The sequence below is a fragment of the Archocentrus centrarchus genome, chromosome 11, assembly GCF_007364275.1.
Source record: "Archocentrus centrarchus isolate MPI-CPG fArcCen1 chromosome 11, fArcCen1, whole genome shotgun sequence".
NCBI classification, from domain to species: Eukaryota; Metazoa; Chordata; class Actinopteri; order Cichliformes; family Cichlidae; genus Archocentrus; species Archocentrus centrarchus.
The window spans coordinates 18827477-18849467 of NC_044356.1; the positions used below are offsets into that span (position 1 = coordinate 18827477).

The 21991-nt window shown below is 41.0% G+C and overlaps 2 protein-coding genes across 2 annotated transcripts; both read left to right on the top strand.

Annotated features, from left to right (window-relative positions):
• Nucleotides 1-4032: 4032 nt before the first annotated feature.
• Nucleotides 4033-8810, top strand: LOC115788264 (ras-related protein Rab-5A-like). The gene is made up of 6 exons (XM_030741235.1): nucleotides 4033-4115; nucleotides 7226-7444; nucleotides 7650-7801; nucleotides 7901-8023; nucleotides 8253-8346; nucleotides 8698-8810. Exons 2-6 carry the CDS (start codon nucleotides 7279-7281, stop codon nucleotides 8808-8810), a joined length of 648 nt encoding a protein of 215 aa, XP_030597095.1. The 5' UTR covers nucleotides 4033-4115; nucleotides 7226-7278.
• A 3125-nt stretch (nucleotides 8811-11935) lies between these two features.
• LOC115788265 (histone acetyltransferase KAT2B-like) lies at nucleotides 11936-20551 on the top strand. The gene is made up of 16 exons (XM_030741236.1): nucleotides 11936-12123; nucleotides 13043-13169; nucleotides 13263-13409; nucleotides 13507-13593; nucleotides 13809-13897; nucleotides 13988-14179; nucleotides 14339-14442; nucleotides 15694-15827; nucleotides 17007-17248; nucleotides 17308-17434; nucleotides 17901-18044; nucleotides 18135-18249; nucleotides 19514-19544; nucleotides 19731-19794; nucleotides 19889-19973; nucleotides 20367-20551. The coding sequence occupies exons 1-16, from the start codon at nucleotides 11936-11938 to the stop codon at nucleotides 20549-20551; spliced, it is 2061 nt and encodes a 686-aa protein (XP_030597096.1).
• The last annotated feature ends 1440 nt before the right edge of the window (nucleotides 20552-21991 follow it).

Consider the following 21991-nt stretch of genomic DNA (forward strand, 5'->3'; position numbering starts at 1 on the left):
TGAAAGGCGGGGCAAGGGAAACACCCCAGGGCCAACAGCGACCCCAGGACGCCACCAGCCCGGTCCCCAAGGAACCACCCGACCCCTACCCACCCCCGGGCGAGACGCAAGAAATATCGGGGTGTAAGATGACCCATCCACCCCTCCTCCTCCCCAACTTGTAGGTCTATGTGTTAATGTTTGTGAGTGAATGAGGTGTATAGGGTGCAGTTAAAATTGAGGGGACAGTTATGCCACAAGCGCCAACTGTTGGTCGTCAGCGCTTGCCCACACTGCCCCCCCAAAACCCTCCATGTCTAAAGTGCAAATAAAATTTGGAGACAGACAGTGACGAGGATCCGAGTGGGGCCACCTCAGCGGCCCATCTCATCAACCTCTGAGTAACATGCCTGCCCCAAAGGTCCTATGTGTATCAGGTTGTAGGTGTGTATGTGTTGTGAGTTATAATGACTAAAGTGCAATTAAAACGGAGAGGCAAGTGGTGGTGCAGCTCTCCACGTGGCCTCTCCATCCTACATCTGTGAGTGATGTGTATTCTGTGTGTGTGTGTGTGTGTGTTTGTGTATGGGGAGGGGGAGGGGGGGGGGGGGGGGGGGGGGGGGCATATGACCAGGAAAAATCCTGGAGAAGAGAGCCAGCTGTCCGCTGGCTCAATAGGCACCCCGACCTCCCACACCCCAGCACAGGGCAGGGGGAGGTGAGCCCGGGGCCGCGGTGACAGCATCCCGGAGCACTGCAGCACCCGAGGTTGGCGCCCTCGCCCCCACCGCAGAGGGCGGCCCGCTCCTCCTAGATGCCCATTCACTCAACAATAGACACAAACAGACGACAGGACATACTGGCCTGGGCATGGAAATGCAGTGCCCAGTCCCCCCCAACCACCCCACCGCAGAATTTTAAAGAATGCTTTTTCAGGTAGATTGCAGCTTGTAAAATTTAAAAAGATCTAGGCTAAATGGGAAAAAAAACAAAAAACATTGTGGTAAATTATCCAGAATTTGTTTGACTCTCTGTACAAATTTTATTGAAATTTGAGTTTGTTTATATGTCAAAGTATACGCCTCCTAAATTTATATCAAATGTTTATTTGTTCTATTTATTTATTATAAATTTTATTTTTACTTGTTAGTTTTCATATAATTATATGTTGAGTTATCTTAAGAAAACCTTGGAAAATAAAGGATGGGAAAAAAAGAGGGCTCAGTCTGCCAACATGAGTTTAATGAAAAGTTAGATTTTTTTTTTTTTTAATTGTACAATTTTAATATTGTGTAATAGATGTTGTGCAGCAAGGCGGCATGGTGGTTAACAGTACTGCCTCACAGCTAGATTGACATCTAGGTCTGGGTTCAATTCCACCTTGGCCCAGGTCTCTCTGTGTGGAGTTTGCATGTTCCCTGTGTCTGTGTGGGTTTCCTCCCACAGTCCAAAGCCACGCAGTTACTGGGGTTAGGTTAATTGGTCACTCTAAATTGCCCATAGGTGTGAATGGTTGTCTGTGTTAGCCCTTCGACAGGCTGGCGACCTATACAGGGTGTACTGTGCTTCTCACCCTATGTCAGCTGTGATAGGCTCCAGACCCCCCCTCCCCCCCCCCTCACGACCCTGAACAGAATAAGCGGAAGTGAATGGATGGATGGAGATGTTGTAGCACTGAAACATTCAAAGCTAAAACTTTGCCAAGCATCATCTTCTAGTAAAGGGAAGGGAAATGTGTCCGTAAAAACAGTTTGCCATGAAAGAAGAAATTTTAAAAAATGTCACAGAATTCATTAAATTTGATTTAACACAAGTATGGTTAGATCTCTATTATATCTATAATTTTATGGTTTAAAACTTACTATAAGTTAACTATTTTTCATTCCTCGAAAATCAGTAGTAGTTATCACATTTTGCAGATAGAACCTTATAATTCCAAACAAAAAAGGAGTTTTTAAAATTAGAAGGTTCTATCTGCATTATACTTGTTCAAAAGAAAAAAAACCCATTTAATAGGATTTTGATATTACTGATTTCGAATACATATAGGTGTGTTTCATAATCATGTGTGAACAAGACTTATTCCATGAGTAATTTTTGCTATACAGAGTGCAAAAACTTTAAAGCTCAATATCTCAAAACTGGTCAGAACGTAGATAGAACTTTCAGAATCAGAATCAGAATCTTTATTGTCATTGTACACAGAAGTTGCACAACGAAATTTAAAATGCATTCCTTTTTAGGTGCCTCAGACAATAAATAATAAAATAATAAAAATATGAGTGATAAAAATGATTACTAAAATACAGTGCACAATAGTAAATTAAATTAACAGACGAATCTAGCCCCAATACACACACCAACGCACGCACACAGTCAGCACTACCACCCCACATCACTGTCCAAACCACACAGAGTTCAGTTCAATGATAGCCCTGGCATAAAAGCTGTTCCTCAGTCTGTTTGTTCTGGCCTTCATTGTCCTGAAACGTCTGCCTGATGGCTTTATAATTCTAAGGGGACAAAATGTTACCAGTGCATAGATAAATGTTACCAGTGCACAGGTAATTGTTACCAGTGGACAAATAAATGTTACCAATGCACAGATAAATGTTACCAGTGCACAGATAAATGTTACCAGTGCACAATAAATGTTACCAGTGCATAGATAAACTGTTACCAATGCATAGATAATTGTTATTGGTGCATACACAAATATTACCAGTGGATAGATAATTGTTACAAATGTATAGATGATTATTACCAGTGCACACATAAATGTTACCAATGCATAGTTATCAGTGCACAGATAATTGTTACCAATGCACAGATAATTGTTACCAATGCACAGATAATTGTTACCGGTGCATAGACAAATGTTACCAGTGCACTAGCATAAAATTTCATTACAAATGTATGTGAGCTTGGGGGCCCCCTGGTGGTGGTAGCCGCATATGTCGCCTATGCCTGAGTCCGGCTCTGTTCATGGCAACGATCCCGACAGACTGTTCTACCTCATCATCAAGAGTTTCTGACTCCTGCCGCTGTCTCCCACCTCCTAAACACTCAGAGCCGTTCAGAGGAAGAGGGGGGGAGCGCATGTTGTGCCTTCAAAATAAAAGCACACGAGTTAAAGATTTCAAAATCAAGTATTTTTCTCCTCTGCTGTGTAATTTTTGGTTGGGACAAATGCGCCTGTCTCCAATATTGGGGGGACACGTCCCCTCCATCCCCCCGGTTCCTACGCCCATGAGTCCAAGTTGAGCAGTTTGAAGGCAAAGTTAGAAAGGCAGGGCTGAGACAGTTTGGAGATATGCAGAGGAGGTATAGGATGTTGAATATGGGACTGACAGGCAGGAGGAAAAGAGGAAGACTTCAGACAAGATTCATGGATATAGTGAAGGAGAGGGTTGGTGTGACAGAGGAAGATGCTGAGTCAGATGATCTGCTGAAGGGAGCAGTGGAAAAAAGAAGAAGAGGCAAATCAAGCCAAGAAGATCCAGTGGTTTAAATATAGATTGCATCATTATTTTCAAAGGGCATACAAATATTTGTCTAGATATATTGATTTATTTTTTTTATGGACAAATCAAATAAAACATGCCAAGACATATTTGCATTAAAATGTCTGTGATTATTAAAATCCCTTTGTTCTCTCGATAAGATCATGCTTAACCTAAAATTTCCATGTATATTAAAGGTATTTATATTGTTCGTCCATCCTTCTGAATAACCGTGTGTATTTACTTTTGTTAAATCCAATATACAATATGATCAACTATACATTTTAATTTAATGTTTTATTTTATTTCTATATAAATAAATACAGATATAGAGAGCCAAAGAGCTGATCCTGGAGGGCCGATTATGGACTGTACATGATGTTACGCACTTCATTTTCACCGTGTGCCCGGCGCAGGCGTGGCGTGTGACGTGGCACGGGCAGCGGAAGCGCTTGTTTGTGTTTTGGTTCTAAGGGGAAGTTGCGAGAAGAAAGAAAGGAGGAGACGTGACAGGATTGTTGAAATTATTTTCTTGGTTCCCCCCAAGTAACACCAGCTCATCAAAGTGGTCCAAGTTCCGTGTGTGCGAACTGCATCGGTGCTATTTGAAGTCGTACGTCGCCTGGCTCTCAGGTAAGGGACTAGTTGTGGTTAGCAGCTGGCTCGGTGACATGACGCTGCCGTTTGTTCACTTGTCATCGGTGACTTCGTTAGCTAACTGTAGCTAATGTCGATGGTGTTTGGCGGCGCAGGGGGTGCAGAAATGCGGGCTTTGTCCCGTCCTGTCGAGTCTAACTGTTCTCTTGTGTACGAGGAGCAAAGCGGCTAGTAATGTCTGATATAGCAGATAGCATGGCAGGCTTACAGTGACTTTGCTAATGGGTGGGTGTAATGCTATCAGCGACAGCAAGCTAACGATAGTGTTTGTTAATTGAGGTGTTTAGCTACTCCCCTTTAAACAACAGTAGCTAAACAGCACCAGCAAGCGCCGATTGAATTTTAAAGAAACAAAAATGACGTTGGTGTCGTGTTTTATGTCCTTACAGCTGACGGGAAGCTAATGACACTGGTAGCTAGGGTTGGCTAACAGCATGAGAGCTAACGAGCTAGATTAAAAAAAAAAAACACTTTGGGGAAAATGGCGGCCCCCTCTACCACCAAAACAGAAAGACAGCCACTGCTTAAACCGAGCCGGTGTGTTTATAGTCAACTAACGAGGGTTAAAGCCAAATATGCGCGTCGCAGTCATACAGTGCGTAGTGTTTGTTGACAGTCAGCGTCATGGGTCTGGGTAAATACAGCCACTGTGCTCATTCCAGTTCCTGGTGCATATTTGTTTTCTGCGCGTCTTCAAGACTTCTACGCAAGAATGTGTCATTTGGCCTGAGGTTGAAATGCCCGACTTGTTTGAGCATGACTTTAGCGGTCATTTTATGGGCTTTTTGTCCCAAAGCTCTTTAGTTAAAACAACAGTGTCATTACATTTCTGGGTGTACTTTTGCCTTGATAAAGTTTCGTACATGAATACCTTCAGCTTTCAATGTTGGGACACAGGTGAAGGGTTTGCACAGATGTGGCTAGTGAATCACAGGTTGTCAAGTCTGTTTTATTTAATAGCAAGTTTTAGAACAACAGAAGGTGACCCATAGTGCTTTACAGGCGCACTGATTTGTAATCCAGGTCTCAAGAACCTGATTGCAAACATGGAACTCACATAAACAGACAACATAATAAAAGGAAAAGTCATAAAATAAGGATGAAAACATAACTAAATTCTAACAGTGCTAAAAGCAGTCAAATAAAAGAGCAATCAAAAACATTTGCATTGAGTTTGACCAAACCCGGAGGGACCTCAGACTTGATTAAATCAACTGAAAACATCTTTAGAGCTGATTTAAAATTATTGGTAGTTGAACAGGTTCCTATGAGCTTAGGAGCAATAACTGCAATGTTAGTTAGTTTTTAGGTAAGAAGGGGGCACTGAAAGAAGTAGGGATGATGGCATCAGTGACCTGGAAGCATAATACAGACTTAAAATTAATTACACATTTGTGGCTGTACACAATAATTTGTTTAATTTGTTCTGTTGCATTTAGACTTAAGGAGTCATGGCAAAGACACTTTATAGATTGACAGACCTGTTTTTGTACTCTTGTTTTGAATACACTCATCCTCTTAGTTATATCACAGGTCATAAGAACAATATAAGCATATGTTAACTCAGTTTTGCAATTATGTACACCTACTTCACAGTATAATTCAGTACCACATGTAGCACTTGTGTTTTATTGCATTACACCATATATGTGAGTTTGATGCAAGGCAATAAGCCAGTTTTTGGTTAGACACAAGATTCCACCAAATTCACTCTGTAAGGTTAGACATAAGCCACAATTGTCTCCTTACAACAGCCATCTGTTTTTTGTTTTTTTTTTGTTTGTTTGTTTTTTGGGGGAAATTCTGAGCTATTCATTCCTAAATAAGTTAGTAAGCACTGCATGAATGCATGGTATGCATGCTTAGATGCAGTGGTTCTCGCAGTTGTACCAGACCAGAGTAATGTGGGTGGGTCTTTCACCCACTCTCTTGAGTTTGCCACAGATCACTGTTGTAGTTCATGACAAGGCTTCCTTTTGCTCATGTTACTGTAAGTGGAAGACACTTTAGGGTTCTAGCCAGCAGTTGATCGCCCAGTGCTCTGCTGGGATGAGGCATCATTGCTCCAGGCTGTGAATTTCACCAGTTTGCTATCAGAACCGATCACTGTCACCACAACTAGCAAGTGGGCAGGGCTAACACCACTCCCCCCCCCCAACCCCCCACCCCACAAGTCATCCGGTCCTCCGATACTGGTGGACTGTGAATGTTTCCTGATTAGAACCATGCAGTCTTAAAGAAAGTTTTGTCAAGTATCCTAAATTCCTCCACTACGTGTCAGCAGTCACACATGTATTCATTGTATTCATATCAGGGCTTTGTATGTTTGAAATGTTTAGGGTTTTGTTAGTGACTTAAAAATGTTTACAGAATAATTCACAAATTCAGCTTTATAAAATTAAATTTACAGCCGTAATTTGCAGACAAAAACGGAAAATTTTGTCGGTATTGATTAGCTATGCACAGTATGTATAATATTTTAATTTATTGATTGCATCAATCTTGTCACGTTGTCTAAACTGCAGCATGAAAGTTCGGTGAAAACTGTTCCTTTGAAACAGTCTGTGAAAACCTTCAAAATGCACCCCAAATTGAAGCGATACCAGTGGATGAATGTTTGACTTTGATGTGTGAAAGTGTGAGTGAGAGATTTTTTTTTTTTTGTGAGAGATGCTCTGAGTAACTTTAATTGTGTCTCAGTGAGTCAAAATTTTAAAAGATGATATTTATTACAGAAAATGTGATCATCAAACTCTTTTTTCTAGAGGCCCGTTCATTAGTCTAATTCTAGTTTTATAAGATTTGTCATTTTATAAGGATTTTCACAGAAAGCTGATCTTGTATTTAGAAATGTGTTGCACATTTTATTCTAACTATATGAGTAATACTCATTGGTCTTAAATGTCAAAATGTCATCTACACAAAAATAACCTTTGTACTCCTCTTATGATTTCAGAAGGGAAATACATACTAGCAGATGTTTTGTCACATTTGTTCAAAACTGCAAATCTCTTACAGTTTAATATCTATTTTTTTTTTTTTTTTTTTTACTCTGAACATGTTTGTTCTCGTGCTTTCTCCAGCAGAAGTCCTGACAGTGAGGTTCAGCACACAGGATACCTGTGGATCTGACTAGGTCATGGCCAATCGAGGAGGAGCTACAAGACCCAATGGACCAAATGCAGGGAATAAGATCTGTCAGTTTAAGCTGGTGCTGTTGGGGGAATCAGCTGTGGGGAAGTCTAGCTTGGTACTTCGCTTCGTCAAAGGCCAGTTCCATGAATTCCAGGAAAGCACAATAGGAGGTAGGCATCATATCATCAGATTGGGATGTTTCTTATAACCTATAACCTAGTCGGTCCACATTCAGAATTCAGGAAATTGATGCTTTTGGGTTGACATATTTAACAACTTTTTTTTTTAATTTTTTTTTTTAATGACTTTGTAAGATATGCTTTTGGTATGGGTAATGATCATGCAATACTGACTCATCTCTTCCTGTCCCCTCAGCGGCCTTCCTTACCCAAACAGTGTGTCTTGATGACACAACAGTGAAGTTTGAAATCTGGGACACTGCAGGCCAGGAGCGTTATCACAGTTTGGCACCAATGTATTACAGAGGAGCACAAGCTGCCATTGTGGTCTACGACATCACAAATGAGGTACGTTCATCCTTGACTGAGACCCAGTTAAGGCCTGCAAGTTAAACCGTGAAGGTAGCATAAGGTGTTGACAAGTGGCACTGTGTCTTTATTTTTCAGGAGTCCTTTGCACGGGCAAAGAACTGGGTGAAGGAGCTACAACGACAAGCTAGCCCTAATATAGTCATCGCTTTGTCAGGAAACAAAGCTGACCTGGCCAGCAAAAGAGCTGTGGACTTCCAGGTCAGTGCAAATAAACTTTGTCTTAGAATTTAGTCTGATTTTTTTTTTTTTTTTTTTTTTTTCTGATATCTCTGTGGTTTTGTTTAATATCATCACATTCATGGCAGACTCTAAAATCTACAGCCAAGGCTTACATTTGTAATTATCCTCTAATTGTGTTTCTCCTGTGCCTGGAGGAATGTGTGTTTGAGGATGTATTGAAAATTGTTTGTTTACATTGTTTCAACAGGATGCCCAGTCCTACGCAGATGACAACAGCTTACTTTTCATGGAGACATCAGCCAAGACATCTATGAATGTGAATGAGATATTTATGGCCATTGGTGGGTAACTTTTAGGACTTAATTCATAGATTTTTATTTTATTTTTTTTTTTTCCCGGCACATTTTTTTAAATTCAAAGTTAGATCTGTTGCCTCACAGTAAGATTCAGCCCGGGTTAGAGCCCTTCTGTGGGGAGTTGTATGCGCTTTTGCCTGGGTTTTCACCTGCAGTTCCAGTTTCTTGCTAGCCGGATATACATGTGAGGTTAATGATGCCTCTGTCAGGCTCGGACACTCGCAAATTCATAATTTCAAGAGTTTCACTTCCTGCTTTAAATAAAGTAAAATAACTGTAGGTTTCTGTTTCTTGAAAATCATATCTTTTGTTTGTTTGTTTTTTTACCTCCTCCAGCAAAGATATTGCCAAAAATGACCTCAGACTGCGGGAGCAAACACTGGTACGCAGCCGGAGTGGACCTGACGGAAACTGCCCAGCCAGCCAAGGCTCCATGCGGCAGTAACTAACATGAAGAACACCCTCCTCCCTACCAACCTGTATAGCAGTAACTAATGTGGCCAATGCCCCAAATGCCACTGCAGTTACTAATGCAAAGTGTTGCCCATACTCTGAAAGAAGAAAATATGACCTGTGCCCCACCGCACCATCCACTCTTAACATAGTCATTGCCATCACACTGATCGTTCTTTGTGGCTCTGCTGCCTCTTTTCCTCCCATTACGGTTTCTGCTGCTACCTGGGGAAGCCTCCTAACCCACTCTGTCTTACTTTCTACTATCAAGCTTATTAGATCTATCACATTATTGATAAATCAGTGATAGCAGATTATTAGAAACATTAGAGCACCCTTCCTCCCATTGTCATCATCCTTAGAGCGTGTAGATGTGAGTTTCATCTGGGGGAAGTGATCACTTCCTTTTCTGGGATAGCTTAAGACTTTACACTTGCATTTCTATACCAGTCCTTCTGTTTTTGTTCATTTTTTTATTACTTTGTTGATTATTGTTTACTGTAATTTTTGTAAATTTATGGATGCACATGCACAGCATATTAGATGGCCTAAAATACAAAAAAAGCAAAAAGCGTTATTATAACTTCTGTCTGCAGTATTGCAGAAAGGTTGGTTGGAGGAGTGTATTCTTGTCAGCCTCAGAAAGAGGAAAGGTTGAGGGTGGAGAGGAGAGAACCCTTAGCTCTGTCTCGCTCTTGTGTCTTGGACCCTTTTTCTTGTAGTTGAAAAAAAAAAATGAATTGTGGTCCTTATAGCCCCACCCCTTCCATTAAACTCAAAGTAGCACTAGTGCATATCCTCTCACCTGCTTGTAGCTTCCCTTTGGCATTGTGCAATGTTTCACAGTATTACTCTGTGAGTTGAGTTGTCTGCAAGGACCAGTGCAAACATGGTGCAGAGGCCTCTAGGGTACACGTCAGTGTCACCACCTGCCCGCCTCCTGATGTGTCCTTTCATAACCTTGTGTAGACCATCCTGTTGTCGTCATACTGCGGTCTCTTGGGTTTCTGCTTTGAGTGATTTAGTCTTGTGCGATTACTTTTTCCCATTGTGTCATTGTTGCTCGACTGCTGGGTTTGCACTAGGGAAAAATCGAAGGTGATGGTCGTGAGTGGGGAGTTGCAATATGTAAAGTTGCTTCATTAATATCGGAATCGTAATTGTTTGACATCCTCTCTCTATTAGAAAGTGCTTTAGACACGGTCATGTGTCATTATGTACAACCTGGGCCTGGACTTGGTGTCTGGCGACAGATTACTTGGTAGACTTATTCACACGAATTCATCCGTGTGTTTGTTTGAACACACATTTGCACAATTAAACCACACGCCACTGTCTTGTCTCCCACCCCGATTCCCCATCAGACCTAAACATCATTGTACAACGAGCATACACACAGTCTGTTACCGTCATCCACACCTTTGTCAAGCACACAACACAGTCCCTCCTGCACCCCCACCCCCATTGTATACACACAAAGACTCATGCACATAGAGTACTATTAGTAAATAACTCTTTTTAACAGGTCTCTTACTCATGCCTTGCACTAATGATGCTCATGAATATATCTTGTCATGATTTCAGCCAGTGTGATGATATATATATATATATATATATATATATATATATATATATATATATACACACACATAAATATAAATATATAAATAATATACTGTAAATAAGGTGTTGCAGTGTAGTCTACCTTTTTCAATTTACCAGTGACAGGACTAATGCTTGCTAGGGAGTTGTCTAGATATCATAAAAAAAAGACCTGTACAGTTAACAGGAGGGAAAAAAAAACAGCTACAATCTGGGTTTGGAGTTTTGTTGCTGTTCCCTTTTCTTTTTTTCTTTTTTTTTTTTTTTTTTTTCTTTTTTTTTTTACATATAAATGGTTAAATTATAATCAGTGTGGTCTTTATAAATGTATGTAGTGTTTATTAACAAAAAAATTGAATTGCATTTATTTAGTCAACTGTCTTGTACATTTATCTCATAAGAAAAAATATATCCAAACATGTTTTTAACATCTCTTTATTTACACTTTCTTTCTCCAGTTCTTTTTTTTTTTTTTTTTTTTTTTTTTTTCTTTTTTTTTTCTTTCCCCTCTCTGCCTTGTCCAGAGCCGCTGCTCCTCCTTCCTGTAAGTAGACCGTGAACTTTCAGAGGCACTGGTTGTAAAACTCCAGAGGAGTCGGACACCATGTGGAACAGTTTGAGTTTTCCTCCTCTGTCCTTCTACATCTCAGTAACATTGTGATCATATATTGTAGGAACAGTAAGCCAACTATCAGCTGGCACAATGGAGGTTTGTGAATAGACGATTTAACACATTAATAGGGATTGCAAATTGTACTTCTTTTTTTTTCTTTTTCTTTTTGGGTTTGCAGTGAACACTTATTTGCAGCCGGAAACATTAAATGCAAGCATTTTACAGTACTGTTATGTAATGACCAAATAAATACTGAAATAAATTTGATCATTTATTATTGTAATCAGGCTGTGTGTGTATGTTGTTGCCTTAATTTCCTGTGGACGACAAGGACTTTGCATGTAAAATAATTTTTGTGTATGTCTATGTTATCTGTTTTATCATCTAGAATTGACTCCCACTTTTACTTCCCCATGCCAGTGCTCATCATGAAACTGCTTAAAGCTTTTATCTTCATCAGTCCTGAACTTAAACCTTTTCTTTATTTGGCTATGAACTAACGGATTTCCGTATTTTTACTGGATGAGGTGAAAATAATTTTAATTGTCTATAAATTTTTCTAAATAGTGCTGCTATTGCTTTCAGTAATTCTTCGGTATCTTATGAATCACTGCGCTTGATTAGTCACCTGTGCCTGACTGAAAGGGTACGACTCCACATTTTTCCCTTCCACCACATTTTGACCTTGAAATTCTGCTACAAATGGTTGCATTTTGTGACCTCCTCCTCTTAGATTGTTGTGAGTTGGCCTATCCCATGAAGGTCCCCTAGCGGAGGAAAATGGGCCTACAGTGAGAAATTGAAAATAAGGATGAGCGCCATGTCTGATCCTCCGTTGTGGAATAGAGCGGACGGCGCAGCAAATATTCCCCGGGCCGGCGGTCCCTTCGGGTTTCGGTGCGAATCATGGCCGACAAGCGCTGGATTCAGCAGGTTCGCCAGCCATCGGAGCCGCGGGGCCTGGTTCCGGCCGCTCCTGGAGCCGGAGGGCACGGAGGGCTCAGGCGCCGCTGGAGGATCCGCACGTATCGCCGTGAAGAGAAGGCACAACTACGCTCCTCGCCTCGGCCAAAAAAACTGGAAAAACTCGGAGTGTATTCATCCTGCAAAGTAATGCTGCATTTGCAAATAACAGAGTTTTGAACCGGGGTAGTTTTGAGGGCTTATTCTGAATATGGTGTATTTCCTGGGCTTGGTTGCAATAGTTTTCAAAATGCAAGCGCATCAAAGGAAGCCATTGCCGCACTTGAGTTTCTTTTTTTTTTCTTTTGCATGCACGAACCAGTTACTGAAGAGGTAATACAACAACAGCAACAAAAAAATCTTGATACGTTAAGTGTTATTTTTACACCTGGACTTTTCAGCAGGGGCCTTCCAGCTGCATGCTGTTACTGTTTCTGTCAAGGTGGGGGGTTGGTGAACGTAAACAATTGGCTTGGCGCTGGTTTGGGGAGTAGCTGACTGTGTGCACAAGGTCTGGATACTAGTGTGTGTCTGTGTGTGTTCGTGCGCGGTTCGTGTTTCCACTGGAAATTTCACAAGCGTCCCGTGCCGTCCGTCATAAGCACGGTGATAAACAGAGAGGAGTTTATTGGGCTTATGCAGCGTATGATCCGCAGAGAGGGATGGGGTCCTTTGTTTTGACAGGTGACAGCTGCTGGGGGGGGGCGGAGTTTGTTGTTGTTTCAGGGCGCATGCTCAGTACAGCACCTTCAGCTGATTGTGACAAGCCTCCTCTCCCCGCCTCTTGTTACTGTAAAAAGTCAGGCCTAACTTCCCTTCATTAACCCGAGCGACCCTGGAAAGGCTTTAAAACCGCTGTCTAAGACCGGGTGGATACGGTTTTACTTTTGAGACGCTGATGTGAAATAATAATAAAAAAGTTTAACAAGTTGCATAGGTTTCCCTTAAGTGTAATCTGCCTCAGTTTAAGCTGCACAGAGAAAGCTGTCATTTAATATAAATTTTGCTGTTTGTCCCTGCTTGCACTAATCTCATCTCTACTTTTCACAGGCTGAAGGAGCCTGTAAGTGCAATGGCTGGAAAAGTCAGAACCCCCCCTCCTACACCTCCTCAAACGAGCAGCAGTCCAACGCCGTCAACCTCCAGGAGCCCTGTCGGAGCTGCTCTCACACTTTGGGTAAGACAGCATGCCGCCAGAGAAGCTGCATCAGAAAATAATACCAAGAAGGTATAAATTAGATGAATTTCATTGGCTGATTTCTTCTTCCAGGTGATCCATGTGACCCATCTAGAAAATGTTTCAGAGGAGGAAATGAACAGACTTCTTGGTATTGTTCTGGATGTTGAGTATCTGTACACGTGCATTCACAAAGAGGAGGATGCTGACACTAAACAAGTCTACTTTTCCCTCTTCAAAGTAATTTCATGCCTTTACAGTCAATTTGAAACAATGCAGAGTCTTCAGATCTCAATCACTTCAGGTGAACACGCTTTTTTTTTTTTTCTGTTGTCAGCTGCTGAGGAAATCCATCCTACAGATGGGTAAACCGATGTTAGAAGCACAGGAGAGTCCGCCGTTTGAGAAGCCCAGCATCGAACAGGTCTGTATTTGGATGAGCTGCAAAAGAAGAGCAACCCTCCAGTCCTCAGAATCTTTCATCTTCGAATCTTTATCCGAAATTTTATATATTTATTCTTTCTTCCCACATGTTTCACAAATAGGGGGTGAACAATTTTGTCCAATACAAATTCAGCCACCTTCCATCTAAGGAACGCCAAACCATAATGGAGCTGGCTAAGATGTTTTCTCAACCAGATCAACTACTGGCAGCTGGAAACGCCCTCTCAAAGACGCCAAAGGGTGCCCAACGATGATGCGGCTGGATACAAAGTCAACTACACCAGGTAGCAGCGTAAATGGATATCCTGTGCCTGCCTGTGAGGCACCAGTACAATTTTGTGCTTTAAGATATTTCTGGGATATGCTTGTTACAGATGGCTCTGCTACTGCAATGTGCCTCAGTTCTGTGACAGCCTCCCCCGCTACGAGACCACTCAGATCTTCGGGCGCACGCTTTTGCGCTCTGTCTTCACCGTGATGAGGAAACAGCTGCTGGAGCAGGCCAGACAGGAGAAGGACAAGCTTCCTCCTGAGAAACGCACACTCATTCTTACACACTTTCCCAAGTAAGAGATACAGAAGACTCACGTGCAGTTAAACACACAAATACTCGTAGATGCACTCTAGGATGTACTTCACACGCTCAGCATCAAACCATACTGTAGCAACATAGTTGACTGCTGTTTTAATCTAGTTAAGTAGTTGTTGTTGATTTCTCTGCTCAGGTTCTTGTCCATGCTGGAGGAGGAGGTTTACAGTCACAGCTCTCCGATCTGGAGCCAAGACTTCTTGGCAGGAGCGGCAGGAGGGCAGATTCCTATCCACCCAGGTGACATGTTCTGCACACACCCTCACAGATACACCTTTCAAGATGATGCTTGTTTTTTAAGAAGAGGCTTAAACATATGGCCAAATAAATTCATTTCCCTCCATGTTTTTTTGTAGTTATCAGTGCTCCTTCAGTGGCCAGGCCACTGTACTACAGCACCAGTCCTGTGTCAGTGGACCCATCCACCTGTGGGAGTGTCAGTCCTGCCAGGAAGCAGTTTCTGTACTGGAGCCAAACCAGGTATTACAGACAAACCTGTTATTACTCATGAGGTTTCAGTTAAGCCAATTAACATGACAGTACAGAAACAAACAATGTGGACCTGAACAAAGTCAACCTGGTGTTCCACATTTAAAAGTGGAATGGTTTCTACTTTAAAACAAGATTACTCAAGTTTTCTTGAATGGAATCTCCAAACCTGGCAGCACATTTACATAACCTGTTTAAAGTGCTGCTTCAAAGATCTGTCATCATACAGAGGTGAAGTACACCCCAGAGCTGCTTCTTACAAGCTAAGCACCCATATGTAGCAAATGAAAACTGAAGATAGTAAGCTGACTTCAAATGTTGATAACTTGTTTACCAACTATTCCAACAATACCATATCACCCCAATAAAGTGCTTTGCTCTTGAACTGCAGTTTTACTTGTGGTTCCTAAGGTATTTAAAGTAGAATGAAAGGCAGAGCCTTCAGCTTCAGCCCTCATCTGTGGAACCAGCTCCCAGTTTGAATTTGGGAGACAGACGCCCTCTCTGCTTTTAAGATTAGGCTTAAAACTTTCCTCTTTGATAAAGCTTATAGTTAGGACTGGATCAGGTGACCCTGAACCCTCCCTTAGTTACATTGCATTAAGCCTAGGCTACTGGAGGCTTCCCATTATGCACTGAGCATTTTTTCTCTACTCACCTTTTTTCACTCTGTGTGTTTATACAGCACTTTGCATTTAACCATTAGTTATTATTAATTTCTGGCTCTCTCTTCCATGGTATATCTTTTGTCCTTCCCATTGTCGCAAGTGGTTGCTCATAGGGTTTCGTCTGATTTTGGGGGTTTTCTCTAATATTTTAAGGTCTTTACCTTATAATATAAAGCACCTTGAAGTGACTTTTGCTGCAATTTAGCACTATATAAATCAAACTGAACTGAACTGTTTGGGTTTATACTGATCAGCTGGTGAGTAGGTATAAAGGAGATGTTTGAGTATGATTATAATGAGTGCTTTCCCCCTCGCTCTCTGTACATTTTCCCAGTTGGAGAAAAGCGTAAACCCTCTGAGCCTCTTTCCCATGAGGAAAACAAGAGACCCAGGGTGGTTGGCGACATCCCCATGGACCTCATCAACGAAGTCATGGCCACTATCACTGATCCTGCCGCCATTCCAGAGGTAAGCAGCTATTGGTTATTCTTAGCGAGGTGCCCATTAGAGGGAAGTGAATTACTCTTCATATGAAAAGTGATAGTTTGGGCCAAAATTCAGCGATAAGAAGAACTCTGTCTCAGTGACTTAAGGGTGGTACAGAAAACAGATTTACAGACATCCAACAGATTTTTAACTCATAATCGGGCCAGGCACAGAGTTACTTCTTAAGGTGAGATCTGAACAGGCATGGGTTGAAAACTGAAAATGCTGCATACTGTGCACTTAAAAGAAACAAAGGCGGCATAAGGGGATTGAGAGTAACAACTAGCTTTGAATGCAACCAAAATAAAAAAATGAACTGAACTGACTGAAATATCCCTTTTAACTGGCATTTCTGCCATTCTTGTATTTATAACCCCCTTAAAAGATGCTTGTCAGAACTATCCAAGTGCTTGTGAGACCTGATCATTTCCACACTCTCTTCATATATAATGCTCCTTGTTAGATTATCTTTGTCATATCTAAAACTTCACCGTAAGCTTCATCTGAATTCTGAAACAACTACAGTGCAGTGTCATCTACAAATGGGATAAGCTAACGGCCCTTCTTCCAGGTTCTCCAGCTGTTGCTGTACGTGACAAAAAGTAAACGTGATAAGACAACCTTTAGGGTGAGTTCTGATACAGTCGTTATCGTGAAACCTTTTTGTCTGTCAGTCAGAACATCTCAAATCTGTAAATCATGTTAAGGGCAAACAAAATGTCCTGTGCTGTCTCCTTAAGTTGTTTTGGGTTACTCGTAGTGTCTTTGGAACTGGCATCACATGTGATGCTTTACATTTTGGCTTGGATTTTTAAAGATATAAGAAGGCACTGCAGATTTGCTCAAGGCAGTTATATAATGTCCACATATCTCATCCAGACCTGGAGCCCTTATCAGACTTTACAGAATGACATTTTCAAACAAGAGAAAAAAGAATTAAAGTCATTAGATATTTCTAATCTTGTCATGCTTCCAGCCTAATGATTTTCCTGTCGGTGTCAGGTCTCGTGTTAATTGTCTTTATCTTTTTCCAACCATAATGTCTTCTGTAAACTTTTAAAATAGCGACTGTACAAAATGTTCAGTCCCGGTAGTGCTATCCTCTGCACATCACAGCAAAGGTGGGACCAGGATTTATTTAACACCTTCCTTTCTGTGCAGACCAGCCTGTTATCAGCTCACTCTGCACGTGACGAAGCCGCGCGCCTGGAGGAGCGCAGGGGGGTGATTGAATTCCACGTCATTGGGAATTCCCTAAACCAGAAGCCCAATAAGAGGATCTTGATGTGGCTCGTTGGCCTTCAGAATGTGTTCTCCCATCAGCTTCCCGCATGCCCAAGGAGTACATCACACGGCTGGTGTTTGATCCGTGAGTGTAACTCTACCTCATCGTCACGCGTTAGGTCCGGAAGTGTTGCATAAGCACATTGTGACTTTAAAATTCCTCTTTTTTTCCTGGCAGGAAGCACAAGACACTTTCACTGATCAAGGACGGGAGAGTGATTGGAGGGATCTGCTTCCGGATGTTTCCATCGCAAGGCTTCACAGAGATCGTCTTTTGTGCCGTCACCTCCAACGAACAGGTCAAGGTGAGAGCGCTCCCTGCTTTATTTCTCAGCTTGGTGGGTGTTTATTATATCTGGGTGGCCGGTTCTAACCTTTACCTGGTTTGACTGTGTGGTTACAGGGTTATGGAACACATTTGATGAACCACCTGAAAGAATATCACATAAAGCATGAAATCCTCAATTTTCTCACTTATGCTGATGAATATGCCATTGGGTACTCAAGAAACAGGTAACATGGCTATTGAAGTATCCTAATTGTCCTGACTCTAGTTTGTAAACCAAATCTATTTTACATTATTGGCAAATATAACAGAAAAAAATTAAGTAATAATTAAAAAAAAAATTAGTTATTAAACTATGGTGATTTCTGCTTCTTGGACTTGATCAAATATAATAAATACATTTTTTAATGAAAACACATGAGATGCATGCTTTCATTTCTTTGTAACAGCTTCAAGATAACAGATGATCTCCTCTTCCCTATCAGGGTTTCTCAAAAGACATCAAGGTACCCAAGTCCAAGTATGTGGGCTACATCAAGGATTATGAGGGAGCCACGCTCATGGGCTGTGAAACTCAACCCCAGCATCCCTACACAGAGTTCTCTGTCATCATCAAGAAGCAGAAAGAGGTATGTGAGTGAATTTTAAATGAACTCTGTAACATTTAATCTACATGTGTCTTTCTGTCCCTGCAACTAAGTATCTTTCTCATCCTTAAGATAATCAAGAAGCTGATTGAGAGGAAACAGGCTCAGATCAGAAAAGTCTATCCAGGGCTGTCCTGTTTTAAGGATGGAGTCCGGCAGATTCCCATTGAGAGCATTCCTGGCATACGTATGTTATTCACTTTTAGTGTTGGTAACCTTGCTTTTAAAAATAGCTTGCTATATTAAAAGATTACTGACATTAAAATGTAATGGGTGATTTACAGCATTAAATACTGGTAAAATTAGAGCACCTTCACCAAAAATAAATATATGCTGTGCAATTAACTTTTGGTTATATTGTTCACAGGACCTTACTGTACATCTACCTCTGAGTGTACTAACTTTACCTCATTCCCTACCAGTCAAGGACTAGGACCAGGATGTGTGAATGCATGATTAGTAATGATATTCATTTTTTTATTGTTTTGTGGCAACAAAGCAAACAGGAGAATATGTGGTTGGAAGGATGTAGCTTTCAGGTTTGAAAACTGATGCCCGGTACTTTAAAACCTGCATTCTTTCTAATGACTAGCAGGGGGTGGATGCTGGTTGCAGAAAGAAGTTAGATTGTATAGAAGTTTATGGGAAAAATAATCCTAATTCTCCCAGAATCTGTGACTTCAAGAAACACTTTCCTGATACTTGGTGATCTCACTCGTGACTTAGTGAAGTCACTGCTGTATGGCTACTCCACATACATCTTTTAGGCTGCAGTTACACTAGAAAAACAGCGGTTAGAGACCACAGTGCACCCAAAATTATTGCAGTCAGCTTGCTATGTCCTTGTCTTTGAAGTGGCTGCTTGAAGCTGGGGACCAATCTGAGACCACTCTGTCAGTTGTCATCTTCATACTTTGGTGAATCAAGGTGGTGATAAAATGGCAATAAGAAAGAGTCAGTCTGCTGTCAGTTTTGATTGAACATGCAAGCTCTTTGAAATAAATTGCCCTATTAGATTTGGAACAGAAATTCAGAAATGCTTCCACAAGACAGCGATTAAACAGTGAAATGACATTAGGCACTCAGCAGGATTACTTTTATAGTTGAATTATTGGCAACCAGTTGGCATAGAGCCTGCTATTGCAAAGACATGTTTGCGCCTGGGCGCCTCTTGGGTGAGGTATTCGGGAGGAGGCCCCGGGGCAGACCCAGGACTCACCAACCGTTTTTTGTGGTTGCATGAAGGTTTCTGACCTATTTCTGCTCTAGTGTGTCTGAGGCCTTCTGCAGACTGTTACTGGTTACAACAAAAAGTAATCTAATTACTCTACAGTTACTTTGTTGCACATTAATTCAGGCACTGCACGTAACAATGTAGCTCTTATATTCATAATGATCTTACCTTATTTGAGTGTAATAATAATACTTATACTAGTTTCTTACATCAACAGGTGAAACTGGCTGGAAGCCTGTGGGCAAAGGGTAAGTTGCTCCACCAACAACATGGTTACTGTATTCCCCATATTGGCAGGAATCATATCTTAGATCACTTTTGTCAGCAATGACACACTCAGACATTTCTCAGGCCTTCAGAAATGTGCTTGCAAAAATAGCACACATGGTCGTGTGGAAAGTTTAATATGTTTTCTGCCACTTCTCACAATTCAGGAAGGAACTGAAGGACCCCGATCAATTGTATAGCACCTTGAAAACCATCCTCCAACATGTGAAGGTAAGGGATAGACACATATAGTGTTCTCTACATCTGACACACACATACAAGGACACACGATTTTCTTAACAAGACTGTTTTTTTTGTATTTTAGAGTCACCAGAATGCCTGGCCTTTCATGGAGCCTGTGAAGAAAACAGAAGCACCTGGGTACTACCAAGTCATACGCTTCCCCATGGGTATGTGTGCTAACGACCACAGCTGTCTTAAAGAGGAGGAGACGAGTTAAAGTTGAATTAACAATAGTAACTAATGAAAGAGAATGACACAAAACATGCCTGCCGGGTGAAAGAAGCATCCCCTGAAGGAAAGCTCTGCACTCTGTCAACCATGTTCTGTATGTCTCAGAATAATTATTTGTTTGCACTGGTCATTGCATACATGTACATATTTTTGCACATCAGCAAAAAGGCTTTTACTGTTACTATTCAGCTGGTATCAAAACATGAAGTGTGTGTGTGTGTGTGTGTGTTAAATGTAGATCTGGGTTTATCCATACTGCCATTCAGCCACTGAGAGGTCTCATGATTCAGATTCACAGATTTCACATTTTTTTCCTCACAGACCTCAAGACTATGAGCGAGCGTCTAAAGAGCCGGTACTACACCACACGCAGCTTTTTATGGCTGACATGCAGCGAATCTTCACAAACTGTCGTGAATACAACCCTCCAGAGAGCGAGTACTACAAGTGTGCCAACTTACTGGAGAAATTCTTCTACACTAAGATCAAAGAGGCAGGCCTAATCGAAAAGTAGATGAGAGGAAGACGTTTCTCTTTACCTTGACAAGGATGAGTGAGTCCTGAGACAAAGGACGAACATTTTAGGTATTACAAAAGACAAGCAAAGGACAGGACTACTGATTCTGGAACAGATGGGTTTCAGAAACATATCCTAATGTAAAAGGTGCAAACGGGTCTTGGATGAACACTCTTGTAATGTTTGATGCATGCTGGAACAGACCCTAAATAAGTAGCTTAGACTACCCTGAAAGATAGGTAATGAGGGAAGGCCTCATTTAAGAACTGCAAGACTGTTTCTATTTTCAAACAAAAGCAGTGTTTTTTGTATTTACCATGTGTCTCAGAGGCCCATGGAAAGAAAGGACAGCAGTAGTAGAACATATTAAGCAGGGCAGTTATTGTTTGTGTGCTGAAAGCACCATATAATGACAGCTGATCAGAGATTAACCACCCATCTTACTTAATCTTTGTTTTCATACTGCCTTTTCAGTGTCTGCCTCCTCCTCTCAGTTGACTCAGGTAGAGGTGTCATGAGAAATTGCCACGTGTGGTGGATTAGTGTTACATACGAGGAAGGGGACTGAGAGTCCACGTTTTCCTGTGTATAACTATTCTTGTGAGCACGTATGACATTAATGAGGTCAAAGTTTGTCTGTGAAGAGTTCATCCTGCCAAAAGAGGAATACATACTTTAAATTTGTACAGATTTTACTGAATTTGAAGCACTTATACCCCACTGTATAGTTTAAATGTGTATATAAAACATATATTTTCTTCCCAGAACTGAAAAAGGAAAAAAAAAAAAAGTCTTGTTTTCATCATGCCACATAGGGCAGTTTTGATTATTGAAATGCACTTTTATTTTTCCAAGTATTAGTTAACACGAACGAGAGTATCTCCTTTCCTTCAGAATTTGTTTTGCATATAAATTACACTGTTGACTAAGGACTAATTTAATTATCTAGAGTATATTCTTATTTATGTGCTGTAATTTAGAAGAATTATACTTAAGACAAGGTCTTAATTTATTATTTCTTATTTTTGTCTGGCAGATGGAGATTGATAACTTTATACTTTGGAGATAAATGAAAAGATTGTGCAATACTATGTACTTTTACTGTTTTGTAAAAAAGGTGTTTGTACTTTTCAATCTTTAGAAAAAAATACCTTTTGTAATGTCTGGAGAAATTATTTCATGCTCTTTCTACAGTTGGTTTTAATGACATAGTATTAGCCTATTTTATAGACTGAATAAAACAGAAGTGAGACTCATTTTGTGCCTGTGATTTTTCCAACACAAAGACTTCCTGGTCTTAATTGGGTTCAGCTGCAAACACAGACGAGCCTTTCAGGCCCAACAAAGGAAACCAGGCTGATGAGAACCATACTGTAAATGTTTGCATGCCAACGCTCATCTGCAATTACACAAGATTAAAATTAATGTCCAGACCCA

Excerpts from the sequence above, each read along its gene's own strand:
- LOC115788264 (XM_030741235.1), top strand. The coding sequence starts at position 7,279 with ATGGCCAATCGAGGAGGAGCTACAAGACCCAATGGACCAAATGCAGGG. Across the intron at positions 7,445-7,649 it reads CCAGGAAAGCACAATAGGAG|CGGCCTTCCTTACCCAAACA; the intron begins GTAGGCATCATA and ends CTGTCCCCTCAG. Across the intron at positions 8,024-8,252 it reads AAAGAGCTGTGGACTTCCAG|GATGCCCAGTCCTACGCAGA; the intron begins GTCAGTGCAAAT and ends TTGTTTCAACAG.
- LOC115788265 (XM_030741236.1), top strand. The coding sequence starts at position 11,936 with ATGGCCGACAAGCGCTGGATTCAGCAGGTTCGCCAGCCATCGGAGCCG. Across the intron at positions 15,828-17,006 it reads ATCCTGCCGCCATTCCAGAG|ACCAGCCTGTTATCAGCTCA; the intron begins GTAAGCAGCTAT and ends CTTTCTGTGCAG. Across the intron at positions 17,435-17,900 it reads CCTCCAACGAACAGGTCAAG|GGTTTCTCAAAAGACATCAA; the intron begins GTGAGAGCGCTC and ends CTTCCCTATCAG.